The following is a 24,999-nucleotide window of genomic DNA, read 5'->3' as shown; positions in this document are numbered from 1 at the left end:
CTTCAGGTTTCTCTGTGGGCTTTTCCACCAGCTGCTCCCAAATACATGGTCATGTTCAACCAGATTGCTGTTCCCACATGCAACCCAGTGCCTCCATTTCAGGTACACAGGAGTACAGTCTCTCTTTTCATGTTATCTTTTCAGGATCGGGGCTGGACCCAGGCTCCATTTCCCCCTGGGAAGACAGCTGTAATTATGTTGGGCCTCCAACTGTTGCAAGCAGTTTCAACTTTTTGATTTTTCTGTAGAGGACCCAATTTTGTTTTGTTTTGTTTTGTTTTTCCCTAAGTTTAAAGTTTAGCTGTTTACACTAGGTTTCTACTTTTCCTAAGCCTTAATATATTTTTAACAATCAGAAAAGATGTAAACAAAGACAATTTGCACACACACAGGAGTTTTACAACTTTCCCAAGTTTTGCTTCTATTTAAGAAGAAGTTGTATGTTGAAACAGCTATTTCAATAGAAAAAGAGAGGGAGGTAAAGATGTATGTGTTACATTTTCACCTCTTACTGTTCAGCATTGCTTGTACTTTAAAAACATGCTATTCTTTGGTATGCTGGGTAATTGTTCTGTCAAAACAAAGCCTTGAAAATTAATGAATAGTTACTGCATTACAGTTTTGAAAAATATTTCTAGGAAAAAAATTATTGGGAATTTTTCAAAGAAATAATTTTTTGTCAAATCATCTTGTAAAAAAGAAAAACTTATGAAAAGCTTGTACAACCAATTGAAAAATTGTGAAATTGCTGAAATGCTATGTTATGAAACCATGCCATTTTCCTACTCTAAAACCACTTGTTTAGAAATACCATTTCAGTTATGATTTTTAAACTTTTTTTATTATTAATTTGTGAAACAAAATGCTTAGATTAATCCAAGTGGGATTCACTTACTGTGTTTTCATGTATTTTTGTTTCACACTTCTTGCAGCAGTGGAAGTTTGGAAACATGTTTGAAAATTGGCTGGTCATAAAGTACTCGTATTAACATAGACATTTTGTCTCCTGTTCTTGAGAATGTATTTTGGAAGTCTTGCTTCTAGTTGTTTTAGAATATTCCCATTTTTTGAATGTAAGCTCTTTTTATGCTTCAACTTTGGAGCACACAAGTTACATAGTGCACTATGATTCAAAATTGGCACTGTCTCTACCTGGCAGTGGAGATCACACCATGAGCAAGGTGTCCCATGGCAACAGACAGGGCATAAAAATATGCCTATACTTACGTAGAATATCATCATCTTCATATGCTGATGGCTCTCTGCTTCTTTTACTACACATCCAGTAGGGAAGAGTACTCTTGATACAACCTTCAGATCTCCATCCAATGATTGTTTAACTGCTCTGTTGTGGTCTGGGGGTCAAGCCAGGCTGAAGCATTAGTCCAGCAGCCTGGACTACAATGACAAGAGATCCTACTCAGTGGAGAGCCTGAGAGGGAAAAATTCAGCTGCTAAGATGATGACACGACTCTGAAAATCCAAATGCTAGCCCTACTGCCTGTTGTTAAGAAGGACAAGTAGCAGCATGATGTTTAAATAGTTCATCCTTGTACACCATAGCTTTGGATTGATTTGGTTTTGTGCAACCCAGATTCTCCAGTGAGGATCAGGGCTTTTGCTAAGTATCAAGTGCTCTACAGGCAGGTAGAAGTCATTGTGCCTGTCTTAATGCTTGCTCAGTGCAGTATAGTGAAGTCTCAATTAGGGAAGGAATGTGTGACAGGAAAAAAGATGAGACAACAAATGTGACAATACAAAATGCTATCTATCAACAGGAAACCACACTTCTTAAACACAAAAGGTATCTTGTTATCTTGGCTGTGATGTTACATCTCCTGCTGGCCTGGAATGGGTGACATCTAAGGAAAATGCAGTGGCAAGGGAAGCAGTGCTTCTGTGGCTGTTACTCTCCCTTCAAGCCTGTGCTGAATCAAATCTGAGGCTGTAACATCAGCAACGTGGTAGGAGAACAATGTGCTATTGTTGATATTCTTTTGGATAAGACACAAAACCAGAATCGTAACCACAGAATATTAAATCACCTCTTTTGGCATGAATAGATAGATTTAGTAAGGGCCCTAATCCAGTTCTAATTTACATGATTATCTTTTGTCTCTCTAAACTCTTCCTGTAGTTTTGATTAGATTTGGTCGTCTTTTTCTCTCTCCTGGAATACATGTGGTGTGAACAAGCTGTGCTCTACTGATATTAGAACAGATTCTTATTTTCAGGGCTATTTTTTTTTCTTATAGTGGTGAGGGAAAATTGGAATCAGGTATACCAGGCACATTGTGTCTCAGTAATTCACTAGAGTTATTATTTAAATCCAGTGTAATGACTGATTATGTCATTGCAATAAAATAATGTTCCACATACATGAGAAATAAAACAGAGACTATCATCTGTAGACGATAATTGTGACTAAGGTGCTGTAACAGAGGGGTTTTGTTTCTTTGTTTGTAGGACATTTCTCACTAGAACACAGAGTATTTTAAATCTCCATGCACATCTGAAGATAGCCAAAGCAATGAAAGAAATAAGAGATTCTCTTTGCCTGTATTGTGCTGTGCTCCAGGTTCTGATCCTGCTAAAAGTGATTCTTTGAAGTCATAGGAAATTGGAAATGTGATGTGTATAGAAATCATTTCAGTGTTTGATCCCTGATTGGTGTTCAGTTCAGGTGGTTTTAAAAGAGAAACATGGAATTTGCATAAATGGTTGAGTGAAATCAAGGTGGAGGAATGTTACTGGTGCTGCCCAGGTGTTTTTTCCACCTGCTACACAACATGAAATGAAGTTTATTGAAATCAAATGCAGAAATGTTAATTTGAGTGAGTTTTGGATCACGGCCCAAACCTGCTGCTTGTTTAAAAGTAATTTATAAAGCTTTACTTGACCTACAGTGAAAAAGGAGTTTTCTCATCTTGACAAGTTCAAATGGAAGCTTAGAAGGGTAACGATTTTATTTTTTTTATTTTCACATTGGAAAACTGTTGACATCTGCACTTCCTGTACAGCAGTGCTCATCGTGTCCTTAATTTCTGATTAAAAAAAAAAGATAAATCCAAATGTGTCTGGGAAAATACTCCATCAGTAACGCTCACAGTGCATCCCTGGGATTATACTGGTGTTGCCACAGACCAGCATTTTTTCTCCTAATCTGTAACGACTAGAGATATGGAGAACAGCAAGGTGTAAGAAAGGAAGTGGGAAAGAGGTAATACCAGAGCACATTTCCTCCAAATCTTTGTTTTCTTCACCTTCCCCACTTTCCTCCTGCTGTTGCTTCATCTCCTAATGGTCTCCCATCAATTTGCCTCTTGTCCCCATCCCTCTCGGCTGACGTAGGCCGTAGTGGTGGCCAGCCGAAGGGAGTCCTCTTTCATATGTGGGTTGTAACACCTCCCTAAATCATTCAGATGTACCGCTTGCTTCTCCCGGGCACAGGAGTTTCTCCAACAAGCAGATAACACCATGTTCTCCTCAGGCTCCCCTGGAGAGGAGTTTCATCAAAGCACATTGCTTCTCCCCGCCGCCCAGGGCTGCACTGCTCAGGGCTGCTGGGCCCTTCCCAGCGCTGTGGGCCATCCATCGATTTTGGGAGGAATCGGGTGGGCTGAACCCAATCTGAGGGAGCAACAGTGCTCTTCCCAGGCAGGCGTGAGGGGGAGGCAGGGGCTCTTGGAGCAATATGAAGCATTCAGCAGCTCTTGGCCTCCCAGTACAGGCTCTTCCAGTCCTAGCTGGGCTGAGCGCCGGGCTGGGGGGAGCAGCCCCCGGGCTGCTCCTCAGGGGCTTCTGTTGAGCTTAGCTTCTGGCCCTGGCCTGCTGCTGGCTGCCTCCAGAGCTCGGTTTCTGTAAAGGGAAATAGCACTGCTTTGTCCTGTTCTGGCACTTCAGAGACCTGTTCTGTCACTTAGATCCCCCAGGCTGAGTAAATTCAGCAATTGTTGCAAAAGAGTGAAAAAAAAAAATGAATCTCAAGGGAGAAACAAACAAACAAATGTAAAAATACAAAAGTTTCACATGTAAAATATTCAATATATATATATATATATGAAAACCAGACTTTCATTTTGTTACCTTCCCGGACCTGAATTTACCTTTTTGCACTGGCTGACATCTGTTGCACAGAAAACCCAGAATCTTAGATCCGGAGCTTGCAAGATGGGTAAAAATAAACTGGGAATATTTTCCTTCTCCTTTTTAAGTTTTGCAAATCACGTATTTTTATGATTATAAATAGCTAAATCAACAAGCTTTTACTGACTGGGGATGTTAAGCACACTCTCGTTATTGACCTTCAGAACTATTTAAATTCCTAAGTGCTAAAAATTAGAATTCCCCTTGGAAAAGCTGGTAGCTTTCAGTGGACTCAGCTGGACTCTCCAGTAAGAAGTAGTTAAAGAGGTATAGTGTGGAGACTTCAACAAAACAAGATAATCACTTCCATGTGCTTTTCTAATTAATCAATTTTAATACTGAAAGTCAGAGACATCATGAATTTGCACAGTAAGCATATATTTTGAAAACAACAACAAAAATTATTACTTCATCTGCAGGCATTTACTCTGAATTCTCTTTTTTTTTTTGGCTTGCAGAGAAAACCTGAGAACACCCCCATGGTCGTAGCTGATCTATGCATACAATGCACTGTTTGCTCAGGCTGCAAGGGCACCACACATCCTGATTAATTTATATGTTTTATCAGTTTTGCTTGTTCTCGTTGGAAAAGGAATAGTTAAATGAGATGAATAGAACTCTCTGTTTGGGACTTCAGTTTTCCAAAATAAAATATGTAAGTGAGGGAAAGGTTTCATTCAGTTTTGGCATCGCTTTGTTAAGTCAGTTTAAGCCAAGAAAGATTGTTATTCCACACTGTTTGCCGATAGTAGAAAGTTTACGTATTGATTTTTTTTTTCTTGAAGGAAGAGAAAATGAGTATGAATTTAAGGGATGAACCTCTTACTTGCTTTGCAGAAGAGATTGTTCTGTTAACAACTCATCAAGAAAAAAAAAAAGATAAACAGGATTAACTGTTTACTTTAAGTGAGCAGAAGTCTGGTTGTTTTTCAGAAGAAGAACACAATGTACTGTTGTATCTGGTTTCCAGAGTGGTGTTTATCATAATTCCTTGTGCGGTGGTTGGTAGAGTGCTGGGAAGGCACTCCGCCCACTCGCAGCTTGCTTGCTTTCTCTCTCCCATTGAGGCCTCCGTCCAGGACTGCGCGATTGAGCGAGCTGTCCTGTGTGATCTTTCCTGCCTGACATGAGCTGACATTGACCTAGAATAAAATAACAGGGGCCGTTTCCTAGAATTCTCGGTGGACTGCTGAGAACAGCTACCATAACTCTTGTAAACATGCTACATGCACACACAAACACGCTCCCTCTCCCTCATTTAGACACACACCTAGGAAATGAAGCCAACAAACGACAGGAAAGGAAAACAACGTGAGTGCAAAACAGCAACGACAGACCCCTGGAAGGAAGAGTAGAAAGTTGCCTTTCTGCCAGGGAAGGAGCCCCAACAAGATTTCACTTCTGCTTTTCTTCCTTGCACTTAGTTCTGCTGTTTACTTTGGTGAATATTATAGTTTTGTGCTATTTCGGTGAGATGATGTGGCACTGAAACAGCAGAATGTCTTATTGAATACAGACACGGCTCTGTAAGAAATCCTGCAATGTTATTATATTTCAGTTACCTTTCACATGCACTGGGGAGTCACATGTGCAGGGCTGTAATACCAAGAATGCATTTTGGGATGTTCTGTCCCTTCTGAAATCAGCAGTGCTTTTTATTTTTTTTTTTATACTCACATTATTTTTTCCTTTTTTTTTTTTTTTTTTTTAAATAAAGTCTTCTAAGGTCCCATTTGCAGTCTATGTGGTTTAGAAGTAAATCAGGTGAATCCACAAATAATATCTTGAAAGGTAAGCACAACCAGTGCCGCTGCTGCCGTGTGCTTGCTTCATTCCAGATGCTGTAATTCTGTAAAGCACTTGCCATGGGTTCTGCAGAAGGAGTTTCTAGTTCTCTGAACCCTGTAGCTTACAAGATATGGGTAGTTACTGCAAGCCAACTGTTTATCTACACACACACACAATATATACTTATATATATATAACCTCCTTCCCCACCTCAAGCAGGAGCTAGCACATAGATTTTTTGGACCTCTCCTCCTAGATGCTACCATTCAGCTATGGTTTTCCAATCACCCTGTGAGGGCAGGACTTTTATTCTGATTTTTACGTATAAGGATCTGAGGCGTGGAGGAAACGTAGCACAGCAAAGATAATGTGAAATGTTGCCAGAACCAGCAGTTGAATGCTGATTTTCTTGGAAAGGGGGGTGCAGGGCACCTTGCAGGAGAAGATCTTTTGGCAGCACCTCACTGACTGTTGGAATTCTTGGATGCCAAAACAGTAATTACAAAGTCTTAAGATTAAAAAAATAAACAAAGAACCCCTCCTCAGATTCACAGATAAGTACTGTAAGTGGCTGGATGGTAATTGCACGTTATATTTGGAACACGATTTTTCTACTGGAGATCATCCATAACAGAGACATAAGTTTTCAGCTGAGCCTATAAGTTTCTGAAATGTACATTTTGCCTCTTAGTAAATCATGAAATACCCAAGGGATTGTAATGGGATTCCATGCTGAAGTTGTGTTACTGTGGACACTGAGGAACCTGAGGAGTATGTGCATCATTTCTGTTTCTAAAGCTACTACAGTTTCCAGTTTGAGTCTGAAGCAAGCTGGGATGACCTGATGTGCTTGCTTTTCTGTTACAACCCCAAATTTGTTTTTATTTACATAACAAACTGTATGGAATGTATCTTAGCAAGAGAACCATAAATTATGTGCAGTTCTGTGTTGGAAGGGGAAGATGCATGGAGGGGGGAGGGCCTTACTGGTTTGTTGTGGCTGAACCATTGTACGTTTTTTAGCCAATGCTTAGGCATTTATTTTTTCTTAACTTTCTCTGTCTCCCAAACCAACCATTGCTATTTTCTTTTTTTGTATCATGTAATGATTTTGGATTAAAATTAATATAAAAAACTTCATTATTAGTTTACAAATCTGAGGTAAGCGAAGCCATCAGATGATGCTGAAAATATCTGTCAAATGTAGCTCTATACCTGTTTGAAATTATAGCTTAGGCTTCATGTTGTGTTTGAGTGCATGACAGGAATGTCTTTTTATCATGAAAAATATTTTGTTTACTTTTGAGTAAAATTTTGACAGCAGATAAAGTACATCAGCAGTTTAAGGATTTGACAGTGCACTTAGTGTGGGATGGGAAGTTAAAAAAAAAGTATTTGGTGCAATATGAAAAGCTTCATAGGAGAAAAAGGTTACGCTGAAAAATTGTTAAGTGTGTCATGGTGTTCACTGCACATATCAAAACCTGTCTGGTGTAGTGCTACACCCACTCCCAAGCAGTCGTATGTAGTTCCCACCAGGCAGTTGGTATTCCACGTTTTGAGTCAGAAAACTGAGGATGCGGAGCTCCATTCACTACATGGACGTTCCACATTAAAAAGGCAGTCAGGCTGATGTGTTTGGCTCGCACGTGTCTCTTCGTATGCACGAAAGCAGTGTCCCACAGAAGTGCTGCTTCTTCAGGTCATAGACAGAAAACAGTAGCTGGAGGAATGAACCTGAATGAAGAAATGGAAAAAACAAGTGGAGCAAGTAGAGATTTGTGAAGGGTCTTGGGGAAGTTGCATTTTCTGGTTTGTATTGAAGCAATTGACTGTCCAAGGTAGTGAGTAAAAATAAGCAACTATTATTTTATAACCTCTCTCACTGCTTATCATTTTTTTCAACTTATGGATAAAAATGTAATTAAACCCAATGAAAATACAGAATTATGGCTTTGGTATAGTTACTATAGGAAGTTATTTGCGAAGTGTTATATAAATACTCTGTTACATGCATGTTGAGAAGAGATTCCTTTCCTGAGCCTGGGGAGGCCTCTGGTACATATTTTCTATTTCAGATGCTGAGATAAGACTTGCTTATTTCCCTGGTTGTATTCTTGTCCCATGCACAGTTTCCAGCTATACTTTCTTAAAGATGGGTTGTCTGTAGCTGGAGAGAAGTTGTGTGTCTAGTGGTAGCTGTGTGCCATGTTCGGTCTTGGCCAGGTCCAGCACTACTGAGTGGTGTTCTTCTCTGTCTCCTTCTGGGTGCTTCCATAAATGGCTAAGAAAAACATACAAACCCTACTTTTGAGTAATTTTAAATCTCCAGTTTTTGGAGCAAATGATTACCATTTTGGTCATCTGAGTACTACAAACCAAAGCACCAGCTTGGGTGCTACAAATGTCTACATTTTGGGGGAGTTGTGATCAGGAGTCTTCTTGGAGCCCTTGGAGCCCTGGAAACAGCAATGCTTGTGTTTTCTTCTGTACCTGTCTACCTCTGTGACCTAGGTACAGAAGGGCTAGTCATCATCATCATACATTTGTATTTGCATCATTCAATCCATAGTTACTGCAGCTCCATAGAGCTTCTATTTAGTGACAGCAGATGACATGGATTTTAGAGCAGGTTACTCTGAATCTTGAGGGGACAAGGAAGGCTACAACAGGTTCATACATTTTGAAAGGGAACAAGAAGCAAATCGGGATCCAGTGAATATGGGCTTTGAATAGGAAAATCCTTATGGTGATGTAGGGGGGATAGTTGTGCCTAAGTGTTTAGACCTGAGGCCAGAGCTTTGATTTTTCAGTGATAATGGGGAACACAAGGACTGCGTAAGGTACAGATAGATTAAATCCTAGTAGGGTGGTGTCCTGCAGGTTACAATTTGAATCTGAGCCATATTAGCAGGAGTTAATCAGCTCCACCTTGAGACTTGACCAGACAAGTTGCTGGATTGGAATTGTGTAGGTAGTGTTGTGCCTCTGGTGTTTAAGAGAGAGGGGAGTTTTGTTTATGTGTGTTTATGTATGTGTGCTTTATGCCTCTACTGGGACCGCACCTCAAAGAGATAAGGAGCCCTTCTGACACACAAAGCAGCAGCAGCTGTCTCTTGGGTGGTTAAGATAAAGAACAAATATCAGAGCTGATACAATGCAATTAGTTTTCAGGCATTTCCCTGATTCCTCCTTTTCCCTCCTTTCCAGTGAAACACTGACTAATGAAGTCCCTTCTGAGCACTGCAGAAGTTGTTGAATTTGCCCAGTGGTCTGTGCTGGACTGCACAGCTTAGCTCTGCATGCAGGGAAGCTGCTGTGGTCCACATGGTTGTCCTCCTGTCCTAGGGCAAAATAGTTACTAGTTAGTTCAGATCTGTTTATGACAAATTTCTGCTGCTTGTTTTCACAAGACTCAGTAAAGGCAATCCCCATACCACCAGTCAGTTCTGGCCTCCTTGCCTTCGTCATCTCTTTGGGTAATTTTTCTTACTCTTTTCTGCTGGAGGACACTGAGGAGTCTGGAAGAGACCAAAGATGAAGATTTTTGTCACTCTGACCTCTCGAGAAAGTCACCTGCCTGATACAAAGCAGCAGTGTGGACAGTTATGATTTTTCATGTGAAATAAAAGTAATAGTAAAAAAAAAAAAAAAAAAAAAGTTTTATTCTTCACCTATAAAGAGTGACTAACTAGGAGAAGGGCATGGCAGGGTAATCCTGTAATCCTCTCCAGATTTCTACTAGGAGACATTTTGTCCTAAATATCAGCACAGTCATAGAAATAATGCAGAGTAATCAGTCTCATCTTCCCCCAGCCCCCATCCTTGCTCCTGGCTATTAGCAAATTAACAAAATTTTCCCAAGCTTTTGCATGAGACTTACTGTGTCATTACTTAAAAAAAAAAAAAAAAAAAAAGGGCTGATCTCTGCCTCACTTTCTTATCATTCTCTATCTTCGCCCCCTTTGTTATTACCAATGAGTCATACTTCACCTTTTCCTTAATCTACATCTCCCACATTCACTCCTCTGCTGGTTTTCCTGCCACCCCTCACTCCTGGAATGAATTCTCTGCTCCTTTGCATGAGAAACTTCTGTTTCCAAAACTGTATTTTAAATTCACATCTTACACCGGGTTGCATCCTATTGTCCCAGAAATAAAGATGGTCCTAATTTCCTCCCTGCCTGAGCACCACTGATAAAAAAATATCAGTGTTCTCCTTTTTTTGTTGTTTCCTAACAGTTCAGTACCATGCTTCCTGACAAGCCATTGGTAAAGGTGTGTTTGTGCTGATTATGAGGAAAAAAAAAAAAAGATTTGGCAATTGATATGCATAAAATAAAAATGCTGAGTTCCTGGGGACAAACACTAGTTTTTAATTCCCAGCTTGTCTCATAAGTTAGATGCAAGTTTTCATCCTGGTAGTGAGCTTCAAAGGGATCAAAAGCCATAGAACAAACTATTTATTTTATCACGGTTAGGCTTGCTGCTGAAACTTAATTTGCAAGAACATTTGCTTCAATATGGCAGCAATACATGAGAAAATGATATAAATTCACTGTTCTAGGAATAAAGTGAAAGCAAGGAAAAAGCCAATGCCTGTGAGGAAGTTAAAGCCATGAATCACCAGCCTCTGAAAGCAGCTGGACTACATACACACCATTGGCAGTGATGCTAACAGTGTGCGTGAAATCACAGAATCACCTAGGTTGGAAGAGACCTCCAAGGTCACTGAGTCCAACCTCTGACCTAACACTAGCCAGTCCTCCACTAAACCATATCCCTAAGCTCTACATCTAAACGTCTTTTAAAGACCTCCAGGGATGGTGACTCCACCACTTTCCTGGGCAGCCCATTCCCATGCCTCACAACCCTTTTGGTTGAAGTTCTTCCTAACATCCAACCTAAACCTCCCCTGGCTCAACTGTAGCCCATTCCCCCTCATCCTGTCACCAGGCACGTGGGAGAATAGGCCAGCCCCATTAGAACAGAACCAGTTTCAGAAGATGTGAGAATGGTTCTCCAAAGGCTTCGCTGAAACTGTTGTGGGATTTGGCTGATTTCATTGTAGTCCTTAGGCAGGAAAAACAGTTGTCACTTACTTAGGTACCTGTAGCATTAGTTAGTTAATCACTGTGAGATGCATCAAATGATGTTGAGAATATTTCAAGTTTTTGTCATGATTTCATTTGAACCATTTTGTAAAGAGTGCTGAAGCAGGGAACGTTTGTGTATGAAGTTCCATTTGTACAGTTAGTTTGGGTTGTTCCTCACCTTTTAGACTAAAAAAAAAAACAACTAAAAATCTGGCATCTGAAGCCAATTTGTGAGATTGTCTTCCAAGTGAGTGAATATATTCATTTCACATGCTGCTCCATGTTTCTTCATGACGCCGATAATCATGGACACGTTACTAGTATGAATGGACACATTAGTGCCACACACACCTCGAGTTACGCAGTTCTTCCTCTACTGTATATTAGGCTTGGTCATCTGATGACCATTCCCCATCGTATGACCTGGGATGTTTTGTGCTGCATACAGTAGACAGCTGGGGAGGGAGCTTTAGCCTCCTAATCCTGCCTGGAAAATGCATCCTCAACCAGAAGTAGTGCTCCATGCAACTTGGAGTTTAATTGCAGAGAGTTCATTTCCAGGTACCTGATCTGACGATGATGGTTATTATTAGACTACAGTATTTGTTTTTGTCAGATCCATTTCCTGCCCTAGCCGTTTAAGCTGTCACCATGAAGGTAGGGAAATCATCAGCCTGGGACCTGGGAGGTTGGGATTTCTATGCCTGAGGGCAGCCATCTCCGTGCTTGGCTTGAAAGGACTGGGGAAATGCACATTCAGTGACCGATATATTCAGCACCAAGCAAGTTAATTTTACTTGGGTACTTAACATATCCCAGAGGAGTTAATATGAGCCTGGTGCCAGCTAGTCTGAGACTTCTTACATTCGGTTATGTCTCACTAAAGACATGAGAAATTCCAGTCATCAGTTAAGAGGCTGCTGAACTGATCAGATCTGGGACACTAACTCAGTTGGCCCTTCCTTGCTCCAAGATATGAAAGCCTGATTTTTCACAAATAACCGTCACTGAATGTTTTGTTAACATAAACTAAACAATTTGCTTTTTTTTTTCCTGTTCTCCTCAATCTGATTTTCAGAAAAGTCCAGAGTGTGTTAGCTTTGTTTTTCCAAACAAAACAAGAGCAAGAGAAGTTTCAGTCCAATCAGTTAAAACTTGACAGAGTTTTTAAATGCTTGCAAGGTCCTAACATGGCAGGAAACCATTGTTATTCTGCTTCTGGGCTGTCGTGTCCATAGCACAACAGTTTTTGTTCTGATGAGCTGGAGATGATCTTGTGATACCGATGCACAAGGCACATCTCACTTCTTGTTCTACAGAGAAAATAAAACTAGGGATGGAGCTGTTGAGGATTCAGGTTTGTATTGTTAGGCCAGTCCCACTTTCTAGGCTGGGAACATCACTCATCCCACAGATCAGGGTATGTATCCTTCCAGCCCACACATCACAGCAGTGCTTGTTTTCATCCCATTTGTCATTGCTCAGGGTAGAGGCAGCATTTCATGGCTGTGAAGGACTTTTTAACACTGACAGGCTGTGGAGAAATTGCACCTGAGCTTTCTTTGTCTGGTAAAGACCCTGTTGCATGCATGTCCTGTAGCTAGAGACACAGGGAAAATAAGGGGACTCCATTTGTGTTCAGTCCTACCACACCCTGCTCCTCAAAAGCAGCACTTGAATAAGAGAAATGAGGACTCTCAGCTGGTGCTTGAACATCTGCTGATGTCTGAAAGGCTTCAGAGTTGTATTCTGTGTAGAATACAGCCCTCTCAAGGGTTTACTCCAAAGCTAGACAGTTCTTAACGAACAAGGAAGCTCTGATGGTCTTTCGTGTGCCTAAGCCTCCCTGCTGAGAATATCCATACATTTCTTCCAGTCAAATGTAGGTGCTCATTTCATTTAAAATGTGGTGATTTGTTTGTTTGTTTGTTTGTTTTATTCCTGTTTTTATTTTTAAGATGTAATCACTACTGTAGGATACTTTTAGGATGCATATAACACATTATATGGTGTGCTCCAAAAGCAGTTGGATCTGGCTTGCTGTGAACAGTGGTACTGCTCTGGAGAAGTGAGTTTTGGCATGTACTTTTGAAATAAACCAAATCACAGAAACACAGAGTGGTTGAGGTTGGAAGGGCCCTCTGGAGGTCATCTTGTCCAACCCCCTGCTCAAGCAGGGTCACCTATAGCACATTGCTCAGGCATTCTGCTGCCTAATATGCCCCTGAGTTTTATTGCAAATAAAGATGTGTGTGCTACAGCAAAGCTAATTCTTGTTGCCATTTGAAAAGTTTCCATGCTTAACTGTCTCTTTTTGGGGCAATTAAACCAATCTTGTAGACAGCAGCCTCCTTCCTCCATGACTCATGCTATCATTGCTCCTCATCTCAGGTGCAAAATCTTGGGAAATGCATTTTTGACTATCTAAATGTATGACATCCACTGGTTTTTGCCTTATCTGCTATGACGGTAATATCTGCTGGAAATGCCAGCAAGTTGGTTAGGCAATATTTCCCAGCCCTGGTTTCATAGATTACTTTAATCAAACTGTTTGTTTAGCAGTTTTTAAAATTACCTTCTTAAAACAGTCCCTCTGGGCTTCTTCTACCTTACGTTGAATTTACTAATCTGTAGTTTCATTTAAAAAAAATATTAAAATATACATATTACTTTCTTGCATGCTCAGGACTCTTTTAAAAAAAGTCAGAAAAAGTATAATGCTTGCTTTACCAGTTCCAGTGTTTGTGATTATTACTTGTGAAATGTATTGCTTTGTTTACTTCTAAGCAGATTTTTTGTATTTATACACATGCACATATATGTGTGCATCGTTGTTCAGACTGCACTGTAATATTCACTTCAAGTCAGGCAAAAGTTTATCTTTTTTTCTTTATAGGTACACAAAGCATATATTGCTTAGCAGTTTGTTTACCTAACCCTTATTCTCATTTTCAGTCAGGCTTCTCTGTTTCTTGGCCCTGTTACCTCCTGCAAATATGCATGGGACAATCTTTACTGATGTTGGTTTTGTTTACTTTTGTATTCATTATTTAGTAGAAATTCTCTAGGTGTTGTAGAGGGTAAGTCCTGTTTTGAAGCTGGTCATGTAATTTTCAGAAATTTGCTAACTATTTTTTTTACAAACAGGAACAAATGAATGACAGAGGAATGTTTTGCAGGTTATGCCTCCTTGTCCAGGATGCCTATGGCATGTTCAGTGAAGTACAGCTGCAATCCCTCAGTTCTGCAGAGGACATTGAACAGTACTGCCGGAGGTGGGAAGGCAAATTCTGCTGTTTAGCTGGAATGAAAATTTTGCAAAGAACCACAAGAGGAAGGTGAGAAAGGTTCATGGAAGATTGTGTGGAGTGCTGTGGCAGGCAGAGGTGATCTGCCATTTTATTTATTTATGTGGTCAATATTCTTTGGAACAACTGAATCAGGCTTTGTTCAATTAAATGTCTTCACTGCCGTTTTCAGGACATCCAGTAGGTATCAGTTAGATCTTACAGTACTTGAACCAACCATACTCCTGAATCAGCATAAATAAACTGACACACAAATACACACTTAGCAGAGAAAAAATTCAGAATTGGTTTATACAATGTTTCATAAAATATGAGAGTTTTCTTCCTCTTCTGGAGATTCGAAGACTTAAAATACTAGTTCACCTCTTTCTCATTGCAGAGCTGTTTATTATAGTGTGTTTTTCTACAGTTATGTCTAGTCTGGGTTGAAGTTTCAAGCAAAGAATTTCCCTTGGTATATGAGAGCTTAATTCAGTTAGGCCTGTATGGTTTTGGAAGAACAGTTTAAGTTTCTTTAAACATACCCTCCTGCTCCCGCACTCCTCCCTCACCAAAAAAAAAAAAAAAGAAGAAAAAAAAAGGGAAAAAAAAAAAGAAAAAAAAACACCTACCAAACCATAAAATCGTTCTTATTTTGGGATAAGATTTTTCACAGCCTTATAGAAAAATCCCTTCAAATTATTAGCAAATTGATATATAGTACTTCTCTAATTTTACTTATTCTGTGATTCCTTTTATATTCTTTACATGAAATAAAATGAAGGTTTTTTAATCAAGAAAAAAAAAACTTTAAATAGATAATTATCTTACAGAGTATCTTTCTATGGAAAGTGATATGTTATCCTCATGGGGAGCTATGTAAATATAATTAGATTGATTTAATTCTCAACATAATTATTCTGGTACAAACATCCTATCTAGATAAGCCTCTGGTATTAGAATGGCTATGATATTTCTGCTGACACTTTTTTCCTGTTGAAAAATGCTGTTTCATCAAAACCAGAATGTTTCACAGAAACATTATCTATTTTGGAGACAGTTTTGTTGGAAGATTTTTTTCAGGTCCAGAGGGAGTGAATACTCTCTCATTCTCATTTCATGAAAACTTTCAGAAAGTCTCATTTTTGTTTCACATTGGAACAAAAACAAATTTCAAAGCCTTGAAATGTTTAGCAAAATGGAATTGTTGTTTTCCATCCATCCCTATTCACTATGCTTTTCTTTTTATGTACTTGCAGTGTTAATTTTCAGATCCTTTGGATTTCAAGCCTACTTGCATTTTTATGGATCTTTAATAACAAACACGTCTTCTTATTTAATTATTTTGTTGGCTTTTTTTTCAAGTTACATTTTTTCCAAACAAATTAAATAATAGCTTTGGAATTCTGGATACAAACGAAGTTTTACAACTGGCTGCTGGTGTTTCCAGTACTTGGCCTAGCTAATAAGAGACAGACTTCTTGTAATGTAAATTATGTTTCAAAGCAGCAGTAACTTACTTCTGGCTATTCTGAGGCCGATTAGAAGACACACTGCTGAAAATGCTGGTGGCTCAGCTGGAGCTGTGCTGGTGGTAACCCTGCTAGGAAACATTAAAAGAAAATGGCTAGCGTAGCTTCAGGGACAGTGCAGTGGTTAAAACGTGATTTCAATGTACAAGATGGGTGGGTGAGGGAATTGTTTAGGGATTTATTTCTTTCTTAATTGTTTCAGCCTAAGTTCTGCTTTATAACTTGTTATTACTTTTAAGTGTCAGGACACGTTTTGTGTCATTCTAGGTGTGATGGAAACCACAGTAAAGCCATAGCTGAAATGAATATAAGGGAGTGCTTATTCACACAGAGCATAATTAGGCAGTAGAACTTATTGCCACTGGATAAATGGGTTTCCAGAGCCAGTGGTATACCCAAGCACATGATAGGATATGCCTGTGAGTGCCCAACCTTGGCTTGCAGCACATGACTGAAGAAGAACTATGTGGTCTGCCCTGCAAGAAAGACTGCTGCCTTTTTTTTTTTTTTTTTTTTTTTTTCCAGAACACCAATTACATTTTGGAAGGAGATGGCTCTTAAACTGTTTGTTTCCTGGAGTCTCACAGTGGCTTTTAAAATGGATAAAAGGGAATAAAATATAGGAAATATGAGGGAAAAATCATGACTTTTTCTCTGCCCTGAAGCACATGATCTGGAGAAAGCCAACAATGGCTAATAAGATCCCATATTTGCATGTTGTCCCACAGTCACATGGACTGTAATCTCTCTTACACAGCACTTCCCCAATCCCTCTGCGAGACAGGACATTTTCATTTATTAGGTACAAGAGGTTCTTGAGCTTTTTGTATCAGTGGAGAACTGCTATTGTTCAAAAAAAATTCCAGGCCATCATCCATCCTCATCATCAAGTATTTAATTTAAAGTACTATTTAACATCATTCCAGCAAATGTGATTTTAAGATCACTGTTGTAAGCTAAAGTTACATTCCAAGAACTGAAAATCTATAATAAAGGGTATTTTGCATCCAGGCAACAGCCTGGCTATAAACCTGACTTGATTTTTGGAACTGACCTGTACTGTAAGATGAGTAAGAGAAACCAAACCCTTTTCTCCTCCCGATACTAAAACATCAGTGTTCTAACAGAAGGTGGGAAATGAACGTATAGAACCACGTCCTGTCTTGACCAAGAATGACCCTGTGAAAAATAAGAATTACGGTAGCCTTACATTGAGAGAAACACTGTCAATGCTAAATACCCATGTGCTTTAACAAATACTAGGGAGATCAGCTCTAAAGAGTCATGAGATTGTTTGAAGGTCTTTCATTGCTTTAGATGGTTTTCAGAGCAAGCCCCAAACCCCACATAAAACACACTCCGCAGGCCATTGTTGCAAGAAGTCTTGCCCTTGGTATACGTAGAGGAAGTGGTGTTCCCCTTTGCTGTCCAGTTTCTGGCAATCCTGTCAGACAGATGAACATGGCTGAGTCATGATGAAGTAGCCATGGTTTGTTCAGCCTCGTATTCACAGCGGTTCTTCCAGTCTGTTTTGAGGCTGTTGAACAAGGTGGGTATCAGTGCTATTGCAGCTGAACTAACAGCACGTATGTGGTTCAGTGTCTGTTTCCTGACACCTTTTCTCTTCACCCTCTCATTTGTACTAGTCCCCTGTACGACTGTTGCTTGACCTGCACGCTAGTGTCAGCAGAACAGAGAGTTATGGTGGTGCAAAGAGAGAAGACTGAAAAAAGTTCATCTATCTACCCCTGGTCACGTTTGATTTTTAGGGGTGTATGCTCTCTCTTGTCCTCCCCCTGCCTCGTATGTCAGTCTTACAAATTTAGCCCCTTGAGAAAGAGGAAGTGAGATTTCTATGGTGTACTGCTAGAAACAGAAATATTGGTTAAAAATCAGTGCGCATTACAACAATATGTAACCTTCCTATTTCAGTAGATCCAGTTATTTTAGGATGTCCAGTATAACCAGTAACTAAATGGGTGCAATTAGATGCAGGGACTGAGCACTCACTAAAATGTCTTAGGAATAAAAAAAGCTGTAAATTGTCATACTGTGCTGCTTCCTACCAGAAATTAATTGCAATGAGCTGGGATAAACTTCGTAGTTAGATATCTATCAACAAAAATATTAGTTTTATGTTATTAGCCGTGATCAGTGTTCCACACAGAATAATTTGTTTTGATAATTTGTGTCTTTTCGCCTGATTTGCCAAGCACTGAGTTGTTTTACTGCTGAGTATAGCAGAGCTACCAGATTCTTCTCTTTGTTCATTTTTTTTTTCCAAGGTAGAAAGATGAAAGGTGTCTCTTCAGCAGAACAGAAAAATTATACCAATTTAAAAATGGAAGGGTAGAGGGAGAAATGCTTTAATATGTAATTAACACAGAGTATCAGTGCCAAATTCATCCTTAAGTTAAAATAAATAAATAAATAAATAAAAGCTTAATGAATTTCAAAAAAAAAGATTAAAAGATCTGAGTGCTACATGGGGATGGTGTAAAATCCACATTTGCATTGGATAGGGTAAAGTACTTTGAAGGATACATCAACTCCTACACTTTGGCACATGACTCCACCATTAATTCATGTCAAGTTGTTCTGTAAATTCTGCTCTAATATTTGCTGTTTCCCTTTTAAATAAGTAGACCCTGAGTACTGAGGTCATCCACCAGTGTTACATTTCACTGAAAAATTTCTGTGCTTTCAAGTAAACTTGTCTTCTGTTGTTTGTCATTTTAAACTTTAAAATGTTAAGCACTGGGGTGTGAAATCTTCCTGTGTTGGTCCCAATCTGTAGTACTGGTTACTATTTAGCTTGAGAGTTTTCTTTCCTTTTTTCCCCTCTTTATTTTTATATATTTTTTAATTTCAGTCCCATAATTCTCTTCCTGTATCAATCAGCTTTTTCCTCTATTCTTCACTGTATGCTTTCTCTTCTATTTTGCTTTACACTCAGAAAAGAGAGGACCACTGCTAACTGCTCTAAAGGAAAGCATTTCAACTGCTGGACGTTGACAGGAAATGTAATAGTAAGACAGAGCAAGGAAATCATAACTTCCTTCCTTTCATTTTCCCTCCTCCAAAAAGACTGCCATCTAAAAGAGCCACCCACATCTCTGAGGTTTTGAAGTCCTGAAACACTTCAGTAATTGCTGTGGTTAAAGGTTGAGTTCCATTTAAAGCATAATTTAAGTAATTACATTAAAGTGTTGAATATTTATATGCATTTCTAAATTGCTTTTAAGGACTGTTTTTGTGTCAGAATTTAAGGGTTTTTTCTTCAATTTTCTTCTCTTTAGCAAGCACTGACTGCTGCTTAGATCTTCAGTGCTTCTATCATGAGGCCGTTCAGTAAGCAGCACTGTAGAATGAAATGGGCTTATTCATATTTGTGTCAAAACTACTTTTATGTTAGCTTTTTAGTGTTTTAATGTAGCATGAGTAAGTTCTAAATTAATAAAGAAGACAGAGTTATTAAAGTATGTTTTTTTTTTTTCAACAAAATAATGTCATATATCTAAAAACCCTCAGTTTTTGACTGAGATATTTTGACTGAGGTGCTGTTTTAATAGGTTCTGATTTTTTTCTTTATGTTTTTGATGCCTGTATTACTCAAGTCTGAGAAAATACAGCATTGCACAGCAAGATCTTAATAGGTAAATGAGACATAGAACTGGCCTACAGCACCAGCTTTGTATTTGGATTGCTTGTCTTCTGATAGTTCAGGCTTATGCAGTGTAGGGGATTATTACTGAATTTCTTTCTAGTGTTGAGCAAAGAGATGATTTACAGAGAGCTATGAATTGCTCTATTTTTGAGTTCTTAATATTGAGACTGCAAACATATTTGTCTGAAACTGTCAAAAGAAAATTCTTTGGGTTTAGACTAAAATTGGAAGAGTAGGAGAGGAGGAAACAGAGAAGTGCTAAGTCATGAGAGCCTGGAGCAAAGCTGTGGAAGATGTTGGAGGAGAATCCTGGTCTTCCTTCTGCTCCTCTACTGCAAACCTTACTCAGCCTTTTTTCTTTCCCAGTTACAGACATTGTTTTCTTTCTTAAACTTTATTTGATATTTCTGATATTTTCTCTGTCATTTTTCCCCCAACTTGTGGTATGATTATTAAAATGTAAAAACCCCCAAACTGTGATCAAAAACCATAGCAGCATAGCTGTACTGTTAAAAAGTTGAGTCAGGTATGCCACACACACAGACCAGAACTGTAGATGAAACTTCATGCTTGTGAGAGAACAAGGACTTTTCTCTTCAATTTGTATGTTTTTTATCAAAAAATCAGAGAGCAAATGTGCATATTTTATTATTATCAGTCGTTGTCTTTCAGTATTTTTTCTACCAGGTAGTGTAAGATGATTTGTTAATAGGTCAAGATTAATTTCTGCACGTGCTGCATGTAGGTTTTGCATTTTCTCAGGCCTGTATTTAGCCTATTTAACACTACGAAATCTTTTGAATTTTCTGATTGCTCTCTGGGTACATAGCAGGCAGTTTGCATTTGTGGATACACAGAAAAGACATACCGCAGTTCAGCAAGCACAGTCTCAGTTGAGAGGAATGCCTTTCATGCATATTGGATAATAAAAATAATCAAGTATACTACGAATAATTACTTTGCATGTGATGTATACATGCATGTGTCTCTGTGTATGTAACAGTATCATTGTATATAAGCAAAGCCTGCAGAATTTACAGGAAGGATTTACAGAAGAGAAGGATACCTGTATGTATAGGAATGTCTGTCCTAAGTTCATACTTCTACAAAAGTCAATACTACAAAACTTTATTAAAGTTACTGGTGATTTTGCTATATTTTTGCTATACTGTTTTTTTGTTTTTGTTTTTGTTTTTTGGTGGTGGTGATAAACAGTGGATGGAAACATATTTAGTATGGGTCATTTTTTTTATGTTTTTTTTTTGCCAAACACAATACCAAACATAAATCTGTTATTTAGAATCTGGAAGGTGACTTCTGTCCTCCTGGGATGAATTTAGTCTTTTTTCCTTTTTTTTTTTTTTTTTTCAAAGGAAGGTTATAGAATATAGCAATGGAGTCCTTGTCTCTTAAGTAATAAAAATGCTATTAATTAAAATACCTTAGTATTTTAATGGTTAAAAATATTTTTTTATCCTTGTGCCTGGTTCTTTTCATGCCTTACTGTACTTTCCCTTTTTTTAGAAGTATGTCCTTTTGTCATCAAAATTATTATTATTTTTTTTTTTTAAATAGTGCCTAGTAGTTACTCTCACAGAGCTAAATCATTAAGTTTTTATTTTGTCTTCTATTATGAGAAAGGCTCTTTGTACACGTCGGGGCTAACCGAGCCCCTTCACTGAAGCACAGAGCCAGCTGTTCATGTCTTGTCCTAACTCTATAGCTGAAGAAGGATACACATATTGGATAAAATACGCCCATTGTTCAAGTCAGATTGAAGTGGGATTTGAGTGCTGCATGGCCAATAAAGAGAATGGATTTTTTCTTTCTGGGAGGATAATGATTTTCTGCAGAGGAGGACACAATGTCTTGCCATTTCTCTGCTGTGGTTGCCCCCCTCGCTCCCCCTTCTGTTAAGTCAAAGTCCATAAATGTAAAGAGTTAACTCTCCTGGAGGCATGTGAATGGGAGAAGCAAGGGGGGAGCTCCTCAGGGATCACCCTGTCTGATACCTCCCCTGGCACATCAGTGACAGCTCCAGGACTTCCCTGTCCACACAGGAGGCTCCCCACGTCCCCACACAATGTGATCGGGAACTCGCAAATTCCTTGGGTGGCAAATGTCCTTGTGGTTTGCCTGACTGGAGTCAAAGAAAAGGATGAATCCAAGATGTGCAGGAGACACTCTCTTCTGGGAGACGCTGCTCATCTGCCTGTTTGTAAACAAATGCTGTAATTTAGTAATAATTAAGTGCTCCTAGTTCAAGCAATTGGTGAGCTTCTCCAAAAGGGCACAAGTAATTGAAGACAGTGTACCATGTGTTGTAGGTATTCTGATATGGGGTTGCAAGCTAGAAGAGAGTTGGACATTAAAAGACAACTTCATGTTCCTTATGCAAACTTAAAAATCCCTGAGAGATCAATGTAAGGTCTGTGCGGAGATGTAATTATATCTGAACTGCAACAACATAGCTTCTTTGCCCTAAGTTGATAATGATAAATACATAATCTCTGAGTACACAGACACAAACACAAACAGAGTTTGTGGTATGTTAATAAATGTATTCTGCCCTCGCCCTTCTGCTTACTGTTGCATGAGGAATGCCACCTGTGTAGCTGCTGTAGTTGTACAGAAGGCCACTCTGTTTTTGTAACTCTCCTTCTTTGTGTCCCAATGAACAAGGCCAGTTTGCTTCACTGAGCATTGGCCCTCCTGCAACTGTAGAGATAGCAGTCTGTGTGATACAAGACGTTGCCATACCAAGGAGTCAAGAAGTGTCCATTTTCATCTAAAATCCCTTTAATGCCTAAGAAGTGTTGCTTTGTATGTTGTGATGTTCTGTTAAAAACAAGACACAAACCTTCAGCCAAGGATGCCATATAAGTCAGGAAGTCCGCTTTTGTACAAGGGCAGCACGTTTGTATTTCTGGTCTGTTCGTTAGCATGAGGAGCACAACTACAGATAGCAACATCATCATTTTAATCTGCCAGTTTGTTACCCAAATCTTGAACCAAAAGCTTTATTCCACAATGTCCAGTCTTGTGGACTGAATATCCACTCAGTCTCAGACATTTACATCTGTAAAACTTCTTACAGTGTTGGTCCATAGGCATCAAAGTGGAAAGAAGCTCACTGCCTATAGATACCCAAGGCATAAGCACTTAAGGATCAAAAGAAGAACAAGGGAAATACAGAAATAGATAAATTTAAGCAGAAGTGAGATAAAAGCAGAACTTTAAAGATCTTCCACGAGTCCTTGAAGAGAAGCAGCATATTGCAACATGCTTCAGACCAGTACAAGAGTATGCCTTTTATTTCTTCTAGGCGTTTTTGTTTAGAGGCTAAGATTAGCTTTAGCAAGTTTTGGACTTGCTAAAACAGAACTGCTTCAGAAGTAGTGGCTTTCGTAACTGGAGGGACAGGCAACTTGTTCTCAGAGGCAATGTGGGGTTAAAATCCAGATCTCTGTGCTTTGCCTGTGCAGAACATGCACAGAGAACTAGGACAAGATAACTGAGAGCTTTAACTCAGAAATGCACACCTCTTCAAGTTGGTTATCTGCGGCTATTTCCCCTCCCTCAGCTATTTTCTTGGCCTCTCCCATAGATGTTTCTGCTTTTACTGCACGATGACGCATCAACTGACAAGCCAGACACCGAACTGCTGCAAATTACAGCTTGGCATGCTAAAGCTGAAGAGTTTGCAGCAGTTCACCTTCATATGCTGGGCTGTTAATCCTATGTCTGTTTCTAAATTGAAGGTGGAAAACTTGAAATAAATAAAAATCATAACCAAGTGAGCAGCTGTGTAAAAAGGAGACGGTTCTCTGCATGTTGGTACTCCAAGGCCTGGGTGTGTTTCAGATCAAAAAATCTTGCCTGTTTCTCTGTTCATATCTGATAATTGATAACTTTCCTGATTTCAGTGGCAATCAGAAGTTAGAGAAAAGCAAGAACGAAAAATGTTAGAAGCAAAACATGTTGTTCAATCTACCAGTTAAAATAGTTTAAAGTAATTTTTTTTAAAGAGATTGACCGTGTCCTTCCCCAGCTAGCATTTACTTGTTCTCCTGGATTTTATCATGTAGCAGGCTGTTCATGGCAAAGCATTAAGTATGACTTGCTTGTCGCTGAATGTGATGCATCCCTCTCCACCCTGCAGCAGAAATGATGGAGATTTAATTAGACCAAATCAAAAGCAGCTTCTAGAAAACAAATATGATTTAAAATTGTTTTCATAATCATGCAATGGTATAAATTATATTTCTTAATGAGTCTTTTTAATGTAGCATATAACAGGGAGAAGCATTCTAAACTTGATTTTATTGTTTTTTTTGAAGGGCATTAGGACTTTTTAGCCTGATTGACAGCTTATGGCCTCCAGTAGTGCCTGTAAAAGTTCCTGGACAAAGTCAAGACCCTGAAATGGTAAGTCTTGTTATTGTGGAAATGTGTTTTTTCACTCACGATTACTATTTTTCTTAGTAGTGTAATCAGATTTATTTTGGGTATCAGATTCTCGCCCTCTCTTTATTTAGCTATTGAGTGTTGTTTTACTGGTTCTAAGCTAACCTGAGGCACTCTGGATCAGCAGCTTCTTTCCAAAACGATGCAGCTGGTGTTCTCTTAATCCTCTAGAGCTAGGGTGATAGAATGGCCAGACAAATTACTCCTCCTCTCCTTTCCTTGCAGGAGGAAAGAGATATTAGCTGGCTCCATGCTATCTGAGAAATCTATATACAGTGATACTAACTCATTCTTTTGAAGCTCTTTTCTGGAGATTAATTCCAGTGAAAATAGACTGACTGCTGGAATTAGGTCTCATACTATGTAGGGTGCTTCTGGCTGACAGTTGTCCCATGTGAAGACAGTCAACAGATGAACACAAAAATAAACTAATAGAAAATAATTAATGTTTTTGTGATTTTGGGAGGTGGTGGAAGTTCCTAATGTGAGGTATTGAAAAGAATAAGAAGTATGTTACTGTACATTTGCAAATCTAAAATTGCATATTTAATTTTCATTTAATTAGCTTTTGTATTTGAAAAGGAGTCATGTCATATTGAGTGGCATTTTGGTAAAACGAGGTCATTTGAGAAGTTTCTTGGTGACCAAGTACTTGTGCTGTCCTGCTGTTCTTGTATAGCTGTTCTTGGGGGAAGAAGTTTGTGGTATTAAAAATCTGTGTTAGAGCCTAGAGGAGTCAATCAGGATGCAAGTTCTCATAAAGCAGAAAAAGCTGGAAATAAACAAGTTTCAAAAGCAGAGGACATAAAAGGTGGATATTGCAAGTTGTTTCTAGTTATTTCTAAAGTCTGAGAATGTTTTCGCTGCAGTGTACAGTGTTCTTCGGATTGTACAGGGATTTATGTTGAATAATAAAAAGTTCAGACCTTGGTTGTAAACCAAGACTGAAACTGAGTGAAACTGCTGTTGTCTCCTTGGTTCTCCCTTTCATATAGACGTTTCAGAAGTCTTAGAGG

At 38.9% G+C, this 24,999-nt stretch overlaps 1 protein-coding gene across 3 annotated transcripts in view; it reads left to right on the top strand.

Moving 5' to 3' along the window:
- Positions 1-24,999, top strand: part of SPIDR (scaffold protein involved in DNA repair) — a 203,117-nt gene that overhangs the window by 160,782 nt on the left and 17,336 nt on the right. For all 3 annotated transcript variants that reach the window (XR_014316874.1, XM_082752975.1, XM_082752974.1), the window contains exons 11-12: positions 14,210-14,368; positions 23,857-23,944. Coding sequence is in view for 2 of the 3 variants with exons in the window: in XM_082752975.1 (XP_082609101.1) it covers positions 14,210-14,368; positions 23,857-23,944 (247 nt within the window). In the remaining variant the exon portion in view is untranslated. The remainder of the gene's footprint in view (positions 1-14,209; positions 14,369-23,856; positions 23,945-24,999) is intronic.

This window comes from Aythya marila, assembly GCF_965140915.1.
Source record: "Aythya marila genome assembly, chromosome: 2".
Lineage (NCBI taxonomy): Eukaryota > Metazoa > Chordata > Aves > Anseriformes > Anatidae > Aythya > Aythya marila.
The sequence above is the reverse complement of the archived record's forward strand: the minus strand, read 5'-3'. Positions and strand labels throughout refer to the sequence as shown.